The sequence below is a fragment of the Ustilago hordei genome (assembly GCF_900519145.1).
Source record: "Ustilago hordei strain Uho2 genome assembly, contig: UHO2_contig_03, whole genome shotgun sequence".
In the NCBI taxonomy this organism is placed as follows: Eukaryota; Fungi; Basidiomycota; class Ustilaginomycetes; order Ustilaginales; family Ustilaginaceae; genus Ustilago; species Ustilago hordei.
Genome location: NW_024545288.1, coordinates 961780 through 983815, shown reverse-complemented (window position 1 = coordinate 983815; position 22036 = coordinate 961780). Strand labels below are relative to the sequence as shown.

At 53.5% G+C, this 22036-nt stretch overlaps 8 protein-coding genes across 8 annotated transcripts; 4 read left to right on the top strand and 4 right to left on the bottom strand.

Moving 5' to 3' along the window:
• Window positions 1–2322: 2322 nt before the first annotated feature.
• Window positions 2323–4089, top strand: UHO2_01918 (uncharacterized protein; the record flags this gene model as incomplete). The annotated part of the gene is made up of 2 exons (XM_041559355.1): window positions 2323–3935; window positions 4029–4089. 2 exons carry the CDS (start codon window positions 2323–2325, stop codon window positions 4087–4089), a joined length of 1674 nt encoding a protein of 557 aa, XP_041415289.1.
• Window positions 4090–4619: 530 nt separating this feature from the next.
• Window positions 4620–7322, bottom strand: UHO2_01917 (uncharacterized protein; the record flags this gene model as incomplete). The annotated part of the gene is made up of 1 exon (XM_041559354.1): window positions 4620–7322. One exon carries the CDS (start codon window positions 7320–7322, stop codon window positions 4620–4622), a length of 2703 nt encoding a protein of 900 aa, XP_041415288.1.
• A 1895-nt stretch (window positions 7323–9217) lies between these two features.
• On the top strand, window positions 9218–9761 carry UHO2_01916 (uncharacterized protein; the record flags this gene model as incomplete). Its single annotated transcript, XM_041559353.1, has 2 exons — window positions 9218–9253; window positions 9336–9761. 2 exons carry the CDS (start codon window positions 9218–9220, stop codon window positions 9759–9761), a joined length of 462 nt encoding a protein of 153 aa, XP_041415287.1.
• A 188-nt stretch (window positions 9762–9949) lies between these two features.
• UHO2_01915 (uncharacterized protein) lies at window positions 9950–11167 on the bottom strand (the record flags this gene model as incomplete). The annotated part of the gene is made up of 1 exon (XM_041559352.1): window positions 9950–11167. The coding sequence occupies one exon, from the start codon at window positions 11165–11167 to the stop codon at window positions 9950–9952; it is 1218 nt and encodes a 405-aa protein (XP_041415286.1).
• Window positions 11168–11904: 737 nt separating this feature from the next.
• Window positions 11905–17403, top strand: UHO2_01914 (uncharacterized protein; the record flags this gene model as incomplete). Its single annotated transcript, XM_041559351.1, has 1 exon — window positions 11905–17403. One exon carries the CDS (start codon window positions 11905–11907, stop codon window positions 17401–17403), a length of 5499 nt encoding a protein of 1832 aa, XP_041415285.1.
• Window positions 17404–17437: 34 nt separating this feature from the next.
• On the bottom strand, window positions 17438–18973 carry UHO2_01913 (uncharacterized protein; the record flags this gene model as incomplete). Its single annotated transcript, XM_041559350.1, has 1 exon — window positions 17438–18973. One exon carries the CDS (start codon window positions 18971–18973, stop codon window positions 17438–17440), a length of 1536 nt encoding a protein of 511 aa, XP_041415284.1.
• A 215-nt stretch (window positions 18974–19188) lies between these two features.
• UHO2_01912 (uncharacterized protein) lies at window positions 19189–20145 on the top strand (the record flags this gene model as incomplete). The annotated part of the gene is made up of 1 exon (XM_041559349.1): window positions 19189–20145. One exon carries the CDS (start codon window positions 19189–19191, stop codon window positions 20143–20145), a length of 957 nt encoding a protein of 318 aa, XP_041415283.1.
• A 302-nt stretch (window positions 20146–20447) lies between these two features.
• On the bottom strand, window positions 20448–21482 carry UHO2_01911 (uncharacterized protein; the record flags this gene model as incomplete). Its single annotated transcript, XM_041559348.1, has 2 exons — window positions 20448–20991; window positions 21049–21482. The coding sequence occupies 2 exons, from the start codon at window positions 21480–21482 to the stop codon at window positions 20448–20450; spliced, it is 978 nt and encodes a 325-aa protein (XP_041415282.1).
• Between the last annotated feature and the right edge of the window lie 554 nt (window positions 21483–22036).

Here is a 22036-nt window from a genome sequence, read left to right as displayed (position 1 = left end):
GCAGGCATGACACCGATGCTCGGATGGTGGGTAAGTACAGTAGGTGAGATGAAGTGGGGAAGCCGAACCTTTGATGATGGAGAGCAAAGATGATCGGCAGGCCGTGCGCAAAGTGGATGCGACCTTGTGAGGAGAGCCAATCGCAGCTGACACCTAGCGACACACGAGGGTCAGCCACGTCGCGTATGTCTTTTGTACGCGTTTGTGTTGAATTTTAGACTCCCTCCTCCGGAACTGCGAGATCCTTACCAACCTTGGTTTGAAGTGGCTGTGCTGAAGATGACGATCCAGTGTGACGCTAAAGGACGACGCGAAGCCGATCTGATCGGTGATCAGGCAGGGCCAATCCGGTCTGAGGACCGATTTGATCAGAGATCAAGGATAACCAATCTCACTAGAGATTGGGTACAACCAAGTCCCGCTTGTTGTCAGGCTGGATCATTAACTATAGCAACTCCCACATTCGGCATGTGCCACCCATATGTATATATATCATGCTGGCAGCACTAGGCGCTTGCCATGTTCACTTAGTCAATTGAGTATATTTGTTTCTGTCTAAAACTAGCAGTGACATCGTACTCAGACTCTACCCGATCGCTAGTTATCGGGACCAAACTTCAACAAGCTGTTGATCACCTCAAGACAGTATGCAACAGTAGAGTGCAGGACTGGCAACGGGCTGGTTCCCGCGATTGTCAACGCAACTCAATCTTTCCTACGTCGATTGCAAACAATAGCACATGTTTTTGGCATCTCGTATTTGCCATTGCTCATCATTCATTCGGAATGCAAGTAAGCAAAAAGGATGCGGTCCCTCTCATCTTCGTGCCGCTTGCAGGTCTACAGACACAACTGCGACAAGCATGCTCAAGGCACGCTTCGATCCGTGTGCTCGCTCGACGAGCAACCTGAGTTACACAGAAACGGTCCGATGCACCCAGAGTGGCGTCGAAAAGCAAGAGCAATGGCTTGACAGATGTGTCGCCCGTCGGTGTTGAGAGATGTTGCCAAAAAAAAAAAAAAAAAAAAAAAAGATCTCGAGGATCCCTTGCATCGAAAAGGGCCTCCGCACAGCAGCACCTGGCATCGCCGATCTTTCCTGATGAGCGCATGTCAAGCAAAATTCCGATCGCCGATGTGTTGCTACCGATATGGAGAATTAATCAGTCTAAACATGTCCTCAGATCCTGCTGTTCAAAGTGACCTTCCGAGGAAACAGCGAAACTGCAACGGAAATCGAAGCAAGTAAATGCGGCTCCGAAAGTCAGGCGAATATTATTCCTTCAGCAAGAGACTGCGACACGGCGTTTGTTTGTATATTTCTCATTTATTTGGCCGAGACGGGCCGCGAAGCGCCGCAACCCCTTCAGCACCCTATGTCGCTGCAGCACTACAACATTACAATCCGCTGCGAGTGCTGGGACGAGCATGCTATTTCTTGACTGTCATTCACATGGGCCAACGGTGTAGGTCAAGTTGGTGCCATGCTGCATCGGCTGATCAGCGGTGTGCCGGCCGATGACGAGCAGGTTACTGCGGAGAGATAGCTACGCGGATAGACAGGCCCAAGAACCGGTAAAATCGGAACTCAGTTCAGGCTAAGTTTAGAGCCGAATGCCGGCCTCTTGAGTCGCGAATACTTTTTGTGAGCCGCTGCTACTTTTTGTGCTGCTTACACCAAAGCTGTTTCGCAGTCCCAAGGCTGCAGAATCTTCCGCAACTCAACTCCGCTGGTTGGGCCATGCGAACAGGCTAGTGAAAGTATGTGAGTTCGATCTCACACTTTCGCCACCTTCGCTCACTCGGATCCGTAGCATGAGGCCCCAGGCCGATTATCGCGACAGGTTACCGGCATACCGGCTGTCTGATACCCGACGAGGTAGAAGATAGTTGCGCCGTACATGTTTCAACCTCGTACACAGGTCTCTGCTGGGGAGACACATATATATTCTAGTCATTGTCTTGTACTTGGTTCTTACATATTATCGCAATCGACACCTGCTTTCACCGCCATTTGCTGCACGTTCCACAACAAGGCTCCATTGCAGACTGAGAAGACGCAAGTGAGCGCAAGCAGCTGTTTCACTCCACAATTTCCAGAGCGGTGATCAGTCTGCCCCGCACAGCTTGCTTGATCCTTTGCGGTTGGTCCAGCATCCATTAAACCCGCCACCAGTTCAGTGCCCTTTCCCCGCTGCGTCTGTGCTGCACACATTCATAAGCACATATTTCTCTTTCCACCCCACATTCCCATCGACCCCTCTGCTCAACGCTTGATCCATCCACCTCACCCGAATACAGCTCAAGCAAAACTCTTCCAACATGGCACCTCAGATCCTTCGATCGCTCGAGCCGGCACCGCCGCGCGTGCAGAGAGGAAACCTCTTCGACTTTCTCTACAGCAACCCAAACAAGGTCGACGAAAACAAGCCGGCCTTCTACCGTCTCGACGGTTTTAAAATCACTCGCAAGCAGCTCCAGGATGACGCCCGCCGTCTCGCATACTCTCTGCGTCACAAACTCGGCCTCCAGCCCGGTTGCAGAATCGCCATAGTTTCGCCTAACAGCACCGTCTACCCCTTGATCGTGCACGCGGGTTTGTGCGCTGGTGTCGTTCTGGTCCCCCTCAATGCTGCATATGGGCCAGAAGAGCTCGTCCACCCAATTCACGAAGCCGATGTCGATTACATCTTCTGCCATCAGAGCGCACTCAGCACAGCCAGAGAAGGTCTTGAGCAGGCCAAGAAAGGTCTCAAGTCCAAGAATGGCCAGAACCGTCTCTGGATCCTCGATGACGGCGACAGCCTCAAGAAAGGTGACAAGGGCGAGCAAGACGCACGCATCTTGCTCGGAGAGGAGCGACTCCAGACGCACAAGGTGGTCGACGATCGAACCGAAGACGCCTTCATTGTCTTCTCGAGCGGCACCAGCGGTAAGCCGAAGGGTGTCCAACTTGTGCACGGCAACATCACTGCCGTCACAACTGCCATTGTCACCACCTTTAGCGACGCGATCGGCCCCAACGACCGATACGTCGCTGTGCTGCCCATGTTTCACATCTTTGGCTTGGTCAAGAGTATCATGAAGGGTGTCTACACTGGTGCCGAATCGGTGGTGTTGCCCAGGTTTGACCTCGACATATTCTGCTCGGCGGTGGAGAAGTTCAAGTGCAACGTCAGCTATGTCGTGCCTCCCATTCTTGTGCTGCTGGCCAAGGACCCTCGCGCAAAGAAGTACAACCTCAAGAGTCTAAAGTGGGTCATGTCGGGTGCAGCGCCGCTGGGAGCCGAGCTGAGTTTGGAAGTGGAAGCGACGCATCCCGGATTGAAAGTCACGCAGGGTTGGGGATTGAGCGAGACCTCGCCCACTGCCACCTTCGCACGACCAGACGAGTACCACGCCCACATGGGTAGCTGCGGACGACTGCTCGCCGGTGTCGAGGGTCGATTGGTTGATGAAGATGGCAATGACGTCGGTTTCGAGCAGGGAGAGAACGGCAAGCCCGGTGAATTCTGGGTTCGTGGTCCCACCATCATGAAGGGTTACCTGAACAACAAGGAGGCCACTGACGACTGCATCACACCCGACGGCTGGTTCAAGACGGGTGATGTTGCCATCATGAAGGACAACTTCTTCTGGATCGTCGACCGCAAGAAGGAACTCATCAAGTACAAGGGATTCCAGGTTCCCCCTGCCGAGCTCGAAGCAACCTTGCTCTCCCACCCCAAGATTGCAGACGCGGCTGTCATCGGTATCCAGGACAAAGAACAGGCAACCGAGCTGCCTCGAGCCTACGTCGTGTTGAAGGAAGACGTAGCTAAGAGTGAGAACCCAGACGCAGTAGCGAAGGAGATCATCGAGTGGACAGCCACCAAGGTTGCCAACCACAAGCGTCTACGAGGTGGTGTGAGGATTCTCGAAGTGATTCCTAAGAGGTATGTTGCCATAGCGCTTTTCGACGCAGCTAACCGCTCCAATTGTAAGCACAGTCACTGACCCTTCTCTTTACTCTGCATTGCACGAAACAGTCCTTCGGGCAAGATCCTTCGACGATTGTTACGAGACGAGGCTGCTAAGGAGTCGCAGTAACCTCCTGGTGCCTAGCTAGAACTTGTTCCCATCTCCTTGTAACCTAAAAGAGTATGCTGTCAAGCGAACTTAGACTTTGACTGGTTGTGTACTGAGAAGCTGAGCCGGCTGTGTGAGTGGTGCGACCTCGATCATGGATGGACAGCTCCGTGCGTGTCACTTCCGCGGTTATCAAACTCAGAATTGGCCTTCGAGTCTCGGCTATAGAGCGAGTCTTAAATTTCCGCAAACGCCCGGCTGTAGTGATGTAAGAAAGCTTGCTTAGAGAAGAACGTTATCTCATCATGTGTGAAGAAGGCCGCGGCAACACACCGGCATCTATCTAGATAAGAAGTGGCCCAGACTGCAACATTACAGCTTTTTAGGTGTCTCTCACGAGCGTCAGCTTCCTCGAGTAACCAGACCCACACAGACACTTCAACTCTGCAAGACGAACGAACCCCACAATGCCAGGTCAGCTCCAGTTGCTGCACGTGACTTGGCATGCGCATCTGAGCTGGACCACACGTGTCGCAACCTGCTCAGTCGATTTATAAGCTTTGTTTTGCTTCGCACTCATCTCTCCCTCCTACCACCATATCCTCTTTTCGCAAGTGTCGCTCAACATCGACCTTGCTAATATTGCCATTTGGGCTCTGCATGTTCTTCCTCACGGCGCCATTGCCCTGATTGTCCGGTGGAGGGGTGTACGAAGTGCCCGGGTTTTGCACAGGCGGCCTAGCAGTCGATGGCGGCGGTCGAGCGGGAGGTGAACCTGGAGGAGGTCCGGAAGGAAGAGCTGGCAGTGGACCACTTGGAGGCGGAGACAGAGGTCTTGCTGTAGTCGACCGAGTCGTGCTAGGATTTGCAGCTGTAGCTGGCTTCTTCGACTCGATAGCAACAAAGTTGTTGGCCAGAGTGCGATTTTCCTTCTGCAGCAATGCTACCGTGATGGGTTGCACCGCTTCACGCTGTTCAGCCGCAGCTACTAAGCTCTCCCAGATCGCATCGCCTCGACGCAGATGTTCAGCATTACCGATGATAAACAGGTTGCTCTTGGCACGGGTGACAGCGACATTGAGACGTCGACCATCCCTCAAGAAACCAATGCTGCTCGGCTTGGGCAGTGAACGGACACAACTCAAGATGATGATGTCCTTTTCTTGACCTTGGAAACCGTCGACCGTGTTAAAGTCGATGCGCTCGACAATGTCCTTTCCATAGCGTTGCTGGAACGTCTGTTTGAGCTCAAACACTTGCGCCTTGTACATGGTGACGATACCGATTCGATAGTCAAAGTTCTCTTGCGCATGGTCGGTTCGCAGTCGCCCGTACAGAGCTAGAGCGACGTTGGCTTCCTCCTTGTTGATGATTGAATGGAAGGGACCAGGCGACTCGGGTGCTTTCGTCGACAAGAACTTGAACGGTCGCGTCAGCTCGTATCTATGCCAAGGCTGGTGTGTCGATTCGGCCATATCGGGTCCATCTTGCAGCTTCGAGCCGTAGAACGCTTTCGCAGGGAAGAGCGAGATCTCGGGATGCATACGGTACTGAATGCTGAGTAGATGCACCTCTTGAGGTGCACGCTCGAACATCCTCGCGAACAGCGACTGCGAATAGCCCAGCTTGTCGGCTTGCTGTGAAATGACTGTGGGTGGCAACTGATTCGGATCACCGACCATGATGCACTGCTTGCATCCGTATCGAAGCGGGATGATCGTGCTCAACTCGACAGCCTGTGCTGCTTCGTCGATGACAACCGTCTCAAAGTCAAAGGCGACACGGCTGAGCATCTTGTGACCCGCACCCGACAAAGTTGTGCAGATCACATCGGCTTCGCCCAGGATCTCTAGCCTGGCTCGCCTACGAAGAGCTTCGAGCTGACGATGCTGGCTCTTCTGCTTACCCTTGGCCTCATCAAACTTCGACTTGACATTGGCGGACAAGTTGCGGATCTCGGCTTTGAGTTGCGTCGCCAATGCTTTATCACCCGATCTTCGAGCCTGAGACAGCTTGTTCTGCTTCTGTTTTCGTTGCATCTTGAGGTGGTGGATCTCGGCATGCAAGGCGCTTAGGTCGGCTGCAGTGACAATGTTACGATTGCCATCAAAGACACCGTCTGCCTTCAGCCGCTGCTCGACGAGGTACTCGAGCGAGATGTCCTTGACACTGACATTGACCGCCTCCTCACGTCCGACACGAACGACTTTGGGGTGAATGACTTTGCCATCCAGTAGGCGGATGCTGGCTCGAGCACGCTTCGCCACCTCATCGATGGCTGCATTACTCGGTGCACACAACAAGATCTTCTTCGTCGCATCGACCTTGCCCTGCGCCTGTCCAGCCTGCACGGACGTCGAAGGACCTTTCTGGCGAGAGACAAAGGCGCCAATGAGGGCACAGATGGTCTTGGTCTTACCTGTACCTGGAGGACCCTGGATGAGGGAGAAGCCTTCAGTTGCCAACGAGCCAAGAATGGCTCGCGCTTGCGGCTCGTTGACTTGATACTCTTGCATCGCCTTGCGCACCTCTTCAGCTGCAAGCGTCGCCTTGGGTGCGACACGTCCCTTGATGATATCGCTAAATAGATCCAAGTGCGGAGCGACCATAAGCGCGCCATACTCTCGATCCAGCGTAGTGAGCGAGAAGAGCTTCTTGACTTGCCACTTGGATTGTTTGCCCAGCGCGTCGCTGACACCTTGGCGGGCATCTGCCAAACAGCATCGAAGTGTCAGCTGATGACCTCCAGGATGTCGCTTGAACGCCTGCACTTTGGCCAAGATGATCTTGGCCTCCTTGCCCGAGATGGCTGGCGTCCTCTCCTGGAGTCGTACAATCTCGGCATAGTAGTAGTTGGTCGCCGGTGGCAGCACGTCAGGTGGAATGTAGAAGTTGACATTGACAAACATGCCGACCGTAGATCGTCGAGTCACTTCGAGAGGGATGCCGGGCTCATTGTTGGTGTCGGCTTCCTCCTTGGCTCGACGGAACTGCGCCCAGCATTCGAGCAGCAGAAGAGGTTTAAGCACAAGGCCATACTCGTTGGCATTAGCAAAGTGCGGCTGGATGGGTCGATAGGCGGCTTCCTTACCGGGCTGTGCTGGAGGTCGATCGCCTTCATGGTTGTAATTCCAACAGAGAATGCTGCGATGGAGTGCCGAGAAGTCGGGCGGACTACGTAAGATACGCTTGTGTTCGGCATCAGCACGTCCACTCTTAGCCCGCTCAAGACGATAGTCCTCGCGGATGATCATCTTGCGTTGCGGTGGCTGAGCTACCTTGGGAATACGTGGACGATCCGTCTTGGCACGAAGCGCTGCCAGGCCCGATTAGCAAGGTCGATGTTGCGCGACTCTTGCGAGAAGAGGAGATGGTGGTAGGTTGGAAAAAGAGTACGGAGCAAAACGAAGCTTATATATACCTACTGAGCAGCTGAGCAGGTTGCGACAGTGCCGAGTAAAACAAAGCTTCTAAACCGACTGAGCAGGTTGCGAGACGTCTTGGTCCAGCTCGGTGTTACAGGGTCTTGCGCAAGAGAACCGGGGCATTGGTACAGGGTCTGCGCAGAAGACCCTGAACATGCATTCGATGCGCAGTGCGCACGAAACGCATAATTGGTCGAGTCGCACGCAGACTTCTGACAGATTCCGCAGGTCGCACCGCGAAAGGGGGATGATCATCAATGCATTCGACTCATGCCTCTTCCTATCAACACTGACTTATCGCCCTTGACCACGCGTAGGTAAAGAGCCGAGAAATGAAGGAAAAGAATGTTAAGTTGCCTAACTCGAGTTGAGTCGCTTGCGGTGGCCCTTAAGGGGCACGGTCGGTCGAGCCTCGCGAGGAAGCGAGGCGGAATGCGCGCGAAAACAAGATACAAGAAAAGCTATACAGAAACTAATATGTGTGACAAGTGAAATGTATCACCGGCGCCATGGAGGGTGAAAACTTGACCAAGCGCAGCCGGGAGCGCTCGTGGAAGCGGCAAAAGGTGGAGACATTCCCCAAGATGCTCTGCCGTTCCACCCAGAGCTCAACCAGTTCCAAGCTTCCATGGGTCCTATCAAGGCAAAGTTGGTCTCTATCTTCACCTATGCCTCGATCGAAGCAAATGACGATGCTTCTGTGTAGGCTTGCGCTTTCCCATTCACACATCATACCAGGGATTTTGCCTTCCAAGAGGCAGGTACGGACTGCCCACTTGGAGTGCATGAGAACCACCGAAGCGCAGCAGCCATGAGCTACTCTCGCACACTTGCGCTACTCAAGTCAAAAATGAGGGGGTGTCAAACTTTGAGTGTTTTTAGCTCAATTTTGACGTATTTTCCCCATTTTTGAGTACCCAAAAAACACGTGTTTCTAAGAACACTTTTGCAACAAAGATGACATTTTGTTCGATATAACACCTATGTTATCCAATACATTGTCGCTAACGAAGGAGGGAAGCAAGCGGTTGCGCATCCGCGCATCCGCACTTCATTTGACACACAGTAATGAAGGGAATCATGCACAGTAATGAAGGACATGACGCACCAGTGTGATGAAGTGAAGCAAGCGGAAGCGCATCCGCACTTCATTTTGGAGAGTGACCAAAAAGTGAGTCCATTTTACCAGGTCCGGAGGCGTGTTTTTTCAATTTTGAGTGAGCTTACATAAGGTTTTGGTGCGAAATAAAAACACGTCAAAATCGAGAAACACGTGTTTCTAAAAACACTCAAAAATTGATACCCCCTAAAGTTTGATACCCAATGTGTTGAAATGTGAAGAAGTTTTGTCCCGATAACTGACGATCGGGGAGAGTCTGACTACGATGTCACTGCTGCTTTAGGACAGAAACATATATACTCAATTGACTGATCGAACATGGTGAGAGCCTAGAACCATCAGCTCGATATATATACATCTGTGTGGCACATGCCGGAAGTGGGTGCTTCCTACTTAATGACGATGTCTGACAACGAGCGGGACTAAGTTGTATCCGATCTCTGATCAGATCGGCTCTGCCCGATCCCTTTCGTATTGGCTTACGTCAACTCGCATCATCATATTGGATCGTTTCCTTCAGCATAATGGTCCATGCTTCCCACTCAAACATTTGTGGGATTAACACACCTACTTCGAATTTGCCGACAGAGACTCTGCCAAGACCATGTCGACTATGGTAGCCCACCCTTACGTCAACCACGTCGCATGCCTCACAGGAGGAGCAGGCTTTGTACAACTCACACCTTTCTACCAACATCACTTCACATCTGTCTCGCCGGTAGACACCCAACTTGTCCCCATCTCGCGCACCATCGGAACAGATCGCATCATCGATGAAATGGTCTTCACATGCACACATACCACTAGGCGTCCCACCCACCGGTAAAAGACTCCGCATTCCAATGGTCGGCATTGTCAACCTCAGAGGAGATAAATTGGCGTATGGAAGTCTCTATTGGGATCAAGCAAATGCGCTGGTTCAGCTCGGATTGCTGGATCCTATCAAAAGCTCACTCAAGGAAGGTGTCAAGCTACCAATTGCAGGAGACGAGGTGGCTCAGAAGATCTTGCACCCCTACGGCCTCCCTTCCAACGAGTTGATGCTCAACTGGAGCGAGAGCGAAGGCAAAGCTATTCCCGCAAGTGCCGCCAAGTCTGAGGCAAGTGCCGCCAAGTCTGAGGCAAGTGCCGCCAAGTCTAAGACATAGTTCGAACCTGTACGACGATTCCTAATGTACTGCATCGTTCGTACGACAACATTCACAATGTCCAATGAGTCTTGTGGCATTAAGTTAGATATCTCTGAGTCGTAAAACGTACATGGAAGGGAAGAGCAAGCAGAATCGAGAAGTGAGAGAATCCGAACCGTCCTTTTCGATAAAGTGTTGCAAATCACTTAGGAATCTGGCTGGTTCCAAGAAAGGTAGCTCATGTCTCCGAGCTTCCTTGGCTTGATCAAGTGACGCGCAGTAAAGATGAGACCGAGCAACACCGCCAATGCAGCGACGGCAATGAAGGAAAGGCCGAGGAAAGGATTCCTGCCTCCCACCCAGGATGCGGTGCTAAAGACCACGCTCTTGGTACCGTCGAACATGGCAACAGGGTAGTTGTCAACGACCTGGAGCAAGTAGCGACCGGGTTCCATAGCAGATGTGTCGTTACGCTTGTAGAGCTTGCGGAAGGTGGGAAGACCTGCAATGCGCATCCACACCATAAAGTGTTCATTCTCGCTAGGATCGAAGATGTTGTCATCGGTGTAGCCGTTTGGGAAGCCAAAGGGACCGGTAGCGCCGAGCCAGTAGGGTGGTGGAACAATCTGGTCTGCTTTGTATGAAGTTTTGGAGTACTTGTTCTTCTCGCCCGGCCAAATGATGTTCTTTTCGCTCATGACATAAGTCTGATTGGCTGAATCGGAGCCAGCGACGTTGAGAAGCACGGGGTCGCTAAAAGTGTCGTTGAAGACCGAGTTGGCAATGAGACCGCAAGGGTAGATGATCTTGTTGGTGGCAGGATCAACGTCGACGGGCTTACATGTGCCACCCTTAACGGTGCCATATGCGATGGCGTTGCCTTTGAGTTGGTCGGATTCGATTGACTTGACGTATCGTCGGTGGTTCTGGTAGTAGTTTGTGAGTTTGTAGTACATGAAGACGCTGTTCTCGAGTCTGGAAGGCACGCTGAAGTAGAGACTGCATGTTTTTGTTCCAGCATCCCAGGACCAGGTGGGCGGCTGGAAATTGGTGGTGTTCTTTTCGTGGAGCTGGTAGTCGAACTTGGACGAAGGAATGACAGCCTGTTCAGTTCCTGCTGTAGAGCATTGGGTGTAATCGATGGTGAACTCGTTGACCTGCTCGGCAAAGTAGTAGAGGACGGCACCGATAGGAGCAAAGATGATGGCGACAAGGAAGAAGGCGGGAAGAACAGTCCTTGGTGTGAGAATGGGTTGCCATGCTTTCAAACGCTGCTGTTTGAAGGCAGTGTTGGCAGGTTTGCGTTGAGCATACTTGCGCAGACCCTTGGCGGACGAGGCATCACTGTCGTTGTCGTTGGCGGAGCCGTTGCGGGCGGCATCGCCTGCGTCCGTTGCGCGGTTATTTCTTTTGAAGATGGCCATGTTGAGCTATGTGTGTTGTGGTCCGAATGCAGAGGCCGAGATGAGAATGGCTGGCTCGATTGAGCCCTGTTATCGTTACAAAACCAGTTCGCGGTCGATAGTCGAATGGGATGCGAGATAGTGACAGGTGATGAAAGATCGAAAGCTTGATGTGGTCAAGAAGAAGAAAGGTAGTGGAAAAAGAGAGATAGTTGATGTGGTGATGAAGCTCTGCCAAATCACAATGTTACCCAGCCTCGGCGATATTCTCCGTCTCAGCTGCAGCCAGCCAGCCAGCCAGCCAGCCAGCCAGACAGACAGCGAGGCGAAATGTGCAGCATAAAGCCCGCGAAAATAGGAACACAGACACACACAGACACACACAGACACACACAGACACACACAGACACACACAGACACACACACGCGTCTAAGAGGCACACGCAAGGGAGCACACAATCTCCACGGAAGCTGGCAGCCGGACTCTCATCTGTCATTTCCCAACCGAAAAAAAGGCTCAGGGGCAAACACAGCTGCTGCTTGGCGAGAAATATCCGGATGTCACGAAGTTGACGGCGTAACAACACTATCAGAAAATTCTTGAGAAGATTGCAATCTGGCGTGTGCGCGGTGCGCTGGCCGTGTGACGTGTTGGTCTTCTTTGCTTTCTTGCTCGCTCAGAGGAAGCAACTCAACCTTCCCTACCGTTTCAACACTCATTCATTATCGTCGTTGTTGAATCGATACACCGATCCAACATGGCGACGCCGAACCAACACTCTCTAGGCGGAACGGCTGCCTCGTCACGATCACAAACACCAGCGGAACATCGTCGGTCCGCTCACATCGTTGCTGATGTTGCCGCACCAGGTCGGCCGCAAGCGCCCGCGCAGCAACACGGTGCTGTTGCAAGCTTGCAATCGCACAAGCTGCACCTCATTCTGTCCGAGATTGCTTCCGTCACATCAACTGTCCGCAAAGCAACACGATGGAATGCTACCAGTTCAGCCGCTCTTGCTCGTCTCACGTCATACAGCTACTCCACAGCTCAGATCCAGCAAGTACCAGCACAGCAACAACAACAACAACAGCAGCAGCAGCAGCAGCAACAACAACAACATACCGATCGCCATGCCGCAGCTACGGCTTCTTCCAGCTCTAGTGCTCGGATAGCGCTGAGAGGCATGCAAAGGGGTACAAATGTCGATACCTCTTCCTCATCGACTGCTGCCGCAACAAGGCTTGGGCTCTCCCTTGGCATCGACGGCAAGTCTGACGATCCCGTCAGCCTCCTCACCGGCTTTGCAACACTCAAAGCCCAGCTCCGCGCTAGCAACAACCTCTCCGCTTTCCCGTTACCTACGCTTCTGGCACCCTTCCTCCGAGTCATCCTCAGCCCTCGTACTTCCGCTCCCGTCACTTCCGCAGCATTACAAGCAGTCCACAAGTTCCTCGTACACAAGGTCGTATGTCTTTCTGCTCCGGATGCTCAGATCGCAGTCGCAGAGATCGCTCACGCTACCAGCCACTGCCGCTTCGAGGCGTCCGAAGCCACCACCGACGAGCTCGTCCTTGTCCGCATCCTCTCCGTCATGCGAGAGCTCATCTGCGAACGCACCGACATCAACCTCGCTCCAGCTGCTCAAGATTCTATCGACGAAGCAAACACAAGACGTCCCCGCACCCTCGCAGATTGCCTTGGTGACGACAGCATTTGCGAGATGATGGAGACTGGTCTGTCCATGTGTTGTCAGACTCGCCTTTCCGAGGTTCTGCGCAGGACGGCTGAGCTTTCCATGACTGCCATGGTTCGCACACTCTTCAGTAGACTTCCGCTTCTACCCCAAACCGCCGACGAGTTCTTCGCCGCTCGACCAGATGGTACCGAGCCAGAACCGGAGCACGCTACTCTTGCAGCGAAACCTGTGGGCGAGGACGCTGAACAGGATGAACGCAGACGCCGCAGAATGACCATGCCAGATCCTACAAGCAACGCCTTTCCCGCAGCTGCGGCGCAAGTGCTCGATCAGCTCAGAGAGATGGGCGAAGACGAGGAGCGACAAGAAGCAGAGGCATCTCAGCAAGCTGCGGATGGCGCCCAACGCAACCAGCAGGAGCAGCAAGCTTCTGCTGAATCCACGTCTCCTTCGAATGATTTCGCTGAAGCGCCACAAGCAAGTACCGATGAAGCTGCAGCTCAGCTTTCTGCAAACGACGTCGATCAAGACCAAGCTTCCGCACCTCAAGCTGTACAGAAAGACGCAGCCCCCACTGCAGCACCGATCGAGATCGAGCCTTTTGGGCTTCCCGCAATCCTCGAAGTCTGCCGTGTCATCGTATCGCTATTGGACCCCAGCAACCTCCAGCACACCAACACCATGCGTCGGCTTGGCATGTCCATGCTTATCTCGGTGCTCGAGACGTCCGGTCGATCCATCGGCGACTTTCCCTCCCTCCGAGCTCTCATGCAGGATACCGCCTGCAAGCATCTCTTCACTCTGGCCCGCAGCGACGATATTATCCCGCTCTCTTTGAGTCTTCGCGCTCTCTCCACCATGTTCGAGACCATGCGCGAGCACTTGAAGCTGCAGCATGAGCTCTTCCTCAACTATCTCATGGACCGTCTTGCTCCCACCTTTCCCCTCGCTCTCGAGCCCTGGAACGAGCGTACGTTCGACAATGCTGCGAGGCGCGCTATGGGCTCTGGCACTGCCGCTCGCACTGGCGCACTTGAGCTAAACGCCCCCGCCGTTCAGGTTCAGCCGCCACCACCACCCGCTCCACCCGCTCCGCCGCTTCCAAAGACTTCCGACCGTGCTCCAGCGACCGGAGAAGCCCGAGAACTCTACCTCGAGACCTTTGCGCTGCTCTTCCGCAACTTTGATGCAGAGCGCCCGGCCGAATATCTTGTCGATCTCTACCTCAACTACGATTGCTACACGGATTGCGACAACATGTACGAACGCGTGCTTCACTTCCTTTGCCGCAGCATTCACGCAGCCAACCCGCAGAGCCCCACGCAGCAAGATCCCGTGCAGCTCTTCGCTCTGGATGCTCTTCTCTCCTTCATTGCAGCTGTCGCCGAGCGTCACGAGACCTTGCAGACTGGTGATGCCGAGCGCGAGTCCCTCCTGCCTGGCGGGCTTTCAGTTGAAGCTTTAGCAATGCAAAAGGCCAAGAAAGCAACCATCCTTGACGGTGCTAGCCGCTTCAACGCCAAGCCAAAGGATGGTTTGGCCTTTCTTGAGAATGAGAGTCTCCTCGACTACGATGATGCAAGCCTTACCCGAGAAGAGCGCATCGCTCGTTTCCTGAAAGAGTGCCCACGACTGGACAAGAAGCTGGTCGGAGACTACATCGGCCGGCCTGACAACGTCAAGGTGCTCGAGGCCTTCGTCCGCCTCTTCGACTTCATGGACAAGCCCATCGCCGAGGCCCTACGTGAGATGCTCGAGAGCTTCCGCTTGCCCGGAGAGTCGCAACAGATCGAACGCATCACCCAGACGTTCGCTGCCACCTACTTTGCTGCCAAGCCTGAAGGTATCGCTACAGAGGATGCAGTCTTCATTCTTTCATACTCGGTCATCATGCTCAACACTGATCAGCACAACCCACAGAACAAGCGTCGAATGACCGTCGATGACTACCGCAAGAACCTGCGCGGCGTCAACGGCGGCGATGACTTTGACCTCGACCTGACTGGTGCTATCTACGACAGCATCAGGAAGCGCGAGATTGTCATGCCCGAAGAACACGCTGGCCAGCTTGGCTTCGAGTATACCTGGAAGGAGTTGCTCAGACGTTCGCGAACCGCTGGGACTCTGGTTGCCTGCAACACCACCGCCTTTGATCGCAACATGTTCGAAGCTAGCTGGAAGCCTATCTTGTCAAGCATCGCTTTCGCGTTCTCGACGTATGCAGACGAGTACATGGTGGAGCGTGCTATCTCTGGTATCCGTCAGTGTGGCATCCTTGCCTCCGAGTTTGACCTCATCGAGGTCTTTGACCTTATGGTTCACACTCTCGCCAGCGCAACAGGGCTGCTGGACAGCTCCGCGCCACAGGCCTTGACGAGCAATCCAACGGTCGAAGTGGAGAACCAGCAGGTCACCGTTAGCCCGCTTTCAACACGCTTTGGTGTCAACTTTAAGGGTCAGCTTGCGGCAGTCGTGCTCTTCACCATCGCCAACGGCAACGTCGATGCTATTCGTACCGGCTGGTCGGACCTGTTCGAGATCTTCAAGAACCTCTTTGCGCACGGTATGCTGCCTGCTTCGATGGTGCAGATGGAAGACCTCGCCGATGGACCCGTGCCCATCCCGTTCAAGCCAAAGAAGATCCCAGGACCCTCGCCGCAGGATCCTCGTGCACAGGGAGGCGGTCTCTTCAGCACTCTATCTTCCTACCTCCTGTCGCCCTACTCCAACACGAGCGAGCCCACACCGTACGAGGCTACTTCCGAAGACATCGAGGCTACACTGAGCTCAGTCGACTGCATCGCTTCCTGTCGTCTCGAGGCTCTTTGGCACCAGGTTCTGCGCCTCAGCACCGAGTCGCATATGTGTGCTGTTCACTACTTGCGCTTCCTCATCGAGGCTCTCACGGTGGAGAAGGTCCTCTTCCGCGAGTCGTCAGGCTGGAACACGGATGGCACCTCGACCCCAACTAGCTCACACCAAGGTGCAGGAAGCCACGCAAACGGCAAAGATTCGAAGCACCAATTGGCCGCTGCTTCTTCGTCGAATAGTCTCACAGCCGGTGGAGCTGGGTCAGGACGCTCGATGGCCGATGGTCTGCCGTTGAGCTACGATCCGCGAGTGCCTTTCCTTCTCGAGTTGCTGACCCAGATCGTGGCCTCTTCACCAAGTCAGCTTGTCGCTGAGACCTGGCCATGCGTATCCGAGCACATCACGGCAGTGCTTCGTAACGCCAAAGCATACCATCCCATGATGGTGGAGCGAGAGGTCGCAGCTCTCTTGCGTGTCATCGGCGCTGCTGCTGCAGAAGAGTCCCTCCGTGATCAGATCTTCTTAGCGTTGGACTTGCTTCGCGAGTTGCCTGTTGAGATCTGCATCTCCGGCTCCAAGCAGCTTCTTGCCGGTCTCACTGGCATCCTTGCTTCTCATCCCACGTTCGTACGCTCTCACACCGAGTGGAGTCTAGTGCTAGCGCTCATTGCGGACAACTCGAACGTGCGGAACGCTGATTCCGCCCGTTTGGCGTTCGAGGCAACCAAGGCGATCGTCGCCGTTCCTGCGTCGACAGAAGGCAGCAAGGACACACAAGCCGGCGTCACCTCGTCGAAGCTATCGCCTGACAACTTCCTGCCCGTCGTCTCGCAACTGATTGACTTTGCCTACGGTGCTGATACCACCGCTTGGCGTAACATGATCCTGCGCGAGTCACCACAGCGTCGTACGACAATCACCGAGAAGAAGGAGATGGCGGAGGCAGAAAAGGTGATGCAAGAGCGAGGTGTAGAGTCCGTAGACTTGCTCGAGGCGCTCAAGACCGAAGTTCCTCGCTTGATCAGCGCCGAGGCTAGCGGAGGCTCAGATAGTGCTAAGAACGATGAAGTCTGGAGCAAGTACTGGCTCGCATTGCTTACTGGTCTCGCACGACAGTGGATCAACGCCTACGTTCCAGTACGCTCGGCAGCAGTCACGTTGTTACAGCGTGTGCTCTTCTCTGCAGAGCTGGTATCAGAGCCACCGTCTCGAACGTCGTTGATCCGAGTCGTATTCTCAGCTACGCTCTTCCCACTGATCGAGGATTTGCTCAAACCTCAGGTCTACCAGATCGACCCTCCATCAGCGGCTAACAAGAATGGCGGGATGCTAGAGATTCGTATTCGAGCGTCAGCACTGATTTGCAAGACCTTCCTTCATCTCATGCCGCATCTTGCTCCGTCGGCAGAGGAGAAGCAAGACGAGTTCCAAAAACTCTGGTTGGACGTGCTGGATTTTATGGACCGAATGATCAATTCGACGGGTGGTAATGCTGGACGTCGCAATCCTCTGACGGAAGCAATCCCGGAGAATCTCAAGAATGTTTTGTTGGTCATGTCAGCGAGCCAACTCCTAGCACCACCTATTGGGGAGAGGACAACGTCGCAAGCGCAGTTGTTCGACTTGACGTATGACCGGTTGCAACGGTTCCTACCCGGTCTTGTGGAGGAGGTATTCCCACCGCCCCCGCCGCCCGTGGCAGCAGCTGCCCCAGCAGCCGAACAAGCACAAGCAGAGCCGCAGGCCTAGACTGCCTTCAGACGTGAAATGGAATACTACTGATTTAGATCTCAACAATAATGGGTGCATCTTCGCCTTCTTCCGCCTGCATATCGTCTTCTACTTCTGCTTCCTCGTCTAATCTTCGATCGAGTTGCCAACCGAACCTGCTAGCCGTGAGATGAGATAACGTCCTCCAAGCAGTGACCATTTGTTCTCTTTTTTCCTCGAGCTGAGCCCCAGGGTCGGTGTGTTGGATGCTGGCTGCCGAGAGGGAGCGTGCTAGATTAGATCGGAAGGTATCGAGTTCTTTGAGTACTGCTCGTTCTTCGGCGAAAGAAGTCTGGGTTGACCAGAAATCGGGCTGTAGGAGGGCGAGTTGAGATCGGAGGGTGAAAAGGAAGGCTATGTGTGAATCAAGTCGAATTTGAGTGGGTACGACAGAGGGTGATCCAGTCTGGGATGGGTGGACTTGGAAGGCTGAAGAGGCACCGATGAGGGTAGAGGACCGGCAGAACAGAGCCACGAGATCTTTCCACTGTTCCCAAACGTAACTGTTGCTAGCACTGACGAAAAGTACGAACGCAAGCTCGAACTCGCACAGAACCGGAAGATAACAGTCGTCTTCGCTGATGCTGGAACGACTTCGACAAGCCACGTCTTGCAACAGCCAGCTTTTATCTTCGCTCCATCGAGTGATGTCCGCTCCGATTGAGTTCGGTGGCCAGCTTCGCTGCAAGTCAAAGGTCGTGAACAACAGACTGTCCTCGTCGTCCAAAATGCCACTTGTCTTGCCATTTGATGTTGGTGACGAACGCTTTCTCTTCTTCGATTCTGTCTCTTCCTTCGCCGCAAAGTCATATTTTTCCTCGTCATCATCGGCAGCAACAACCCCAAAGAGCTCTAATGCCTCTCGCTCGCTCTCTGGCCTCGATTTGCCCCAAATGATCTTCCCGTTTTCGCTTCTCCCCAGATTGCCGGTGTGCTGTATCGATGTTTGCTCGAGACCGTCTCTCGCGCGACTCGGTCCAGTAGCTAGGCTATCCGTATTAGAATCACCGCTGTGAACGTCCACACCGAGCACCCGTACCACAACTTTCCTCCCGACGCGCCCGTTGTCCACACTTAGATGCCGTAGTGCATCTTGCCATGGCTTGCGTGCTGCTGATGGGTAAGGCAGCAATCGAGGTTCGACGCTGTTCATTACTTCTAGAGTGATGATGGTAGATATGGCCTTGCTTGACGGGTCGAAAGTCCGAGAGGTGCGAAATTGTTTGGATCGCCCAATGCTGCTACCAGAGCCGAGCTGATCAGGCGCTACGAGACGTTGTTGCGCACGGTCGAGCTCTCGTACTGAGGCTTCGCCTTCATCGAACCATCTGAGCAGCACGTTGCGAACAGAGCCTTCAACACCAACCGCACCAGCCTGGAATGAGCTTTGGGTGGATGCGATGCTCCAAGAGATGCAGTGCCAGCCAGCAGGGAGACCCTTGATGCCTGCGAACTGCTCGTTGGTCAGGTATGCTTCGGTGTGGCTATCTATCGTGAACTGAGATCCAGTCGGAAGGCCATTGAGCAGCAACATGCCATTTTTAGCCATTCTGGTCATATGTCATTGCTGCTTGTTGGATTTGTGGAAGGACGCTGGAAGAAGTAAGCATCGAAAGTTTCCAGAAGCCAAAAAAGCTCGGAGATCCTCCACATCTTCTCGACCGCGTTCCGGAACCCGAACTGCATGATAAAGGTTCAACATTCGTTCGCCTTCCACCCTCCTTTCCGCCCACCTACTCAAGAACAGAAGATGATGCCGACACTATGTCAATGAGCGGCAAGCGGGCCACGGTAGCCCCGCAGTCGAGTCTGACTTCTGTACCAGACGATGAGCTGGATGCATACATCGCAGACCAAATCGTTCAAAGATCTCGAGCCAAAGAAGCAAGTTCGAACAAAGGAGGCACGCATTCAAACGCATACGACGATGCCGAAACAGCCGGACCGAGCAGATCTCGAGTGCTCAACACAAACAAGAAATTCCTAGCATCGGTCATCACGAACGTAGAGGGTCACAATCAGGGGCTGCTCCGGCAACAGGCGAGAGAAGCGGAGCGGGCGGCTCGTCGAGACGCAAAGTCAAGATCACGTTCACCCGCTTCGACTAGAGACGGACCCTCTTCGAAGCTTAGAGGCTGGTCTGACGAGGATAATGACGCGCTGAGCCCGAGCCATACACTCGAAGACGGTGCTTCGAGACGGCGAAGCGAGTCTCCCGGGCTGTCAGGCAAGATGGATCGTTACTTCGACGAGTCTGCCTCTAAAAGTGAGAAAGCGGAGTCAAAGCGACACTCCGACGAACACTCGAAGGACAAGCTTCGCGATGATCGTCGCAATAAGGGGCATTACTCGAAACATGGGTCTCAAAGACATTTGAGTGGTAAAACAGAGCGCAAGAATCACGCAGATGAATCAAGGCACCGTCCTTCGAGCCACAAAGAATCCAGGGAGCATCGACATGCAGATGATCATGGCCACAAGCGCGAAGAATGGGACGTGGAAAGGAGGAAGCGACGCAAAGAAGGGGATCGGGAGAAGGGGAATTCATCAAGACGCAGGAGCGTAGACTGCTCGATTGAACGCAAAAGCTCTCGCTGTCGATCGGACGAGCGGAGGAAAGAGCTGAAGGAAGAAAGCTCCACAAGATCCAACGCCGAGGATAGGCAGCCGAAGACAAAGGTCAGAGAATGGGATCTTGGGAAGGAGTCGCTTGCTATCTGACCACTACCTCACGACTACATTCTCAACCATATACCCACATTCATCATCTTCCTCATCTCGTTTGCGATTCAGAGGTATCTATCGAGTTAAGCATGAGTGTATGTACATGAGCACATTCTATTTCTGACGCCAGCGTCTCATACCGGATCCCGCTTCGGAAACTGATTCAGCTCCCTGAGTCTGTCCACAATATCATCCAGCCTTTCTCGATTGAGATCCACCTGTGGAGCCCACCCGATGACCCTCTTGATCTTCCCATTGCTCAATACAAGCGAGCAGTTGGCGAGCATCTCAGTATCGATTCAACCCTTCAAAGCAACATTGTCTATTCCCGTTTTTTGGACGATCTCTGCGATAGCTCTTGCGTGCTTCTCGGTAATATAGTCTGCAGCGCCTGAAAGATCCACCCGAGCATACGCATTGATGAAAGCATTGACAAAGCCTGTTTCAATCTTGAAGCTCTCCCCAATCATCCGAAGAAGCTTGCCCTGATTCAGGTCGGTATCGTCGACGAGGTTGAAGACGGGTGCTCGAGGAGTGTCACAGCGTGGACAGCATTCTGGGTCTACTTTCTCTCGAGGGGAGTCTTGGGTTATGTCCTTAATCCGGACTGGTGGAAGGTCTTCTCCAGCCAGCTGATTTGCTTCGGAACGAGGTCTTGATGAGATCCACTGGACGAGCTTCCATGCTGCTGGACACCAGTCATCAACGTAGATTGTGTTAATGCGAAGGTCTGGGCCCCACAAAAGCTTCATTGTTTCGCCCAGATAGTGGTAGACATTGCCGAGAGCGTAGCGAGAGGGGATCGAGCCGTAGAAGACAAAGGGACCAACGACCTCGGCAGACCTTGTGGTGGCAAGTGGAAGGTCTTGAACACTGGCTGCTGCTCATTCTGCTTCGTACCACCAGTAGCCTCGAGCTCCTTTAGACTTGATAGCATCCGACTCTGTGGCTGGCGGGGCGTTGGAGTCGACTGTGTTGAAGGCGACAGTGTCTCTGATGTGGGCCTTGACACCTCTGCGAAGTGAAACGGATGCAATGGACTTGGCCAGCTTGGCAGTTCGCTCCAAAAGCAGCTCTTCAGGTACGTCTGGCTGACCGATACCTTCTCTTGTGAAGTCGAAGACAATGTCGTACGAGACACCCCTAGGATGATAATAGACTTTCGAGAGGTTGGAGGCGAAGTTGAGGTTGACCTGACGGTACTCCACTCGAGGATCCTTGAGGGCTGTGCAGGTGTCTGGATCGATATAGATGGTACTTGTGCCATTCAACACAAGGTACTTGTCTGCGAGGCGAATGTGCTTTGATCTTGACCTCATCGCGAGCAGCGTCATGCTGAGCGTCTAGCAACCACTTTAGCAAAGGACGCGAGAGATGTGTTGTACCACCAAGAATGAGGATAGACACCTCGCTAGGTAGAGCGACCGAGATGATCGGTCGAAATTGCCTCTTGATGCTCTTGTACGGCCTACAGGCTGCTGTTGGTGATGAGAAGGAAGCGAAAGGTGAGAGCACCTTCCGAATCAGGGTCTGGTCGATCTCAAATTGTTCCTGTTGCGGCGTGCTGTTGCGCGGAAGACCTCAAAGGCCGAGACTTAGGGTAGTAAGAGATGCAGAGATGCTCGGCAAGCTAAATTCGATGGACATTTCTGCTGATATGTGTCTCTGCCCTTTGTTCCAACCATGCATACGAAATGTGGAAATCACATGTCCACTCCCTAGAGCTTGTGGCTTTCAAAAGGGGACACGGTGACACCCAAAGGATGCAATGAAGCTCACATGCTCCCACGAAGTGGATCTCCTCCCGACTGGCCCCCAAGCAGTCAGGCGGACCAGTAACTTAACTTAGTGGACTAGTGCACAGTGGCGTAAATAATAATGTGGGAGA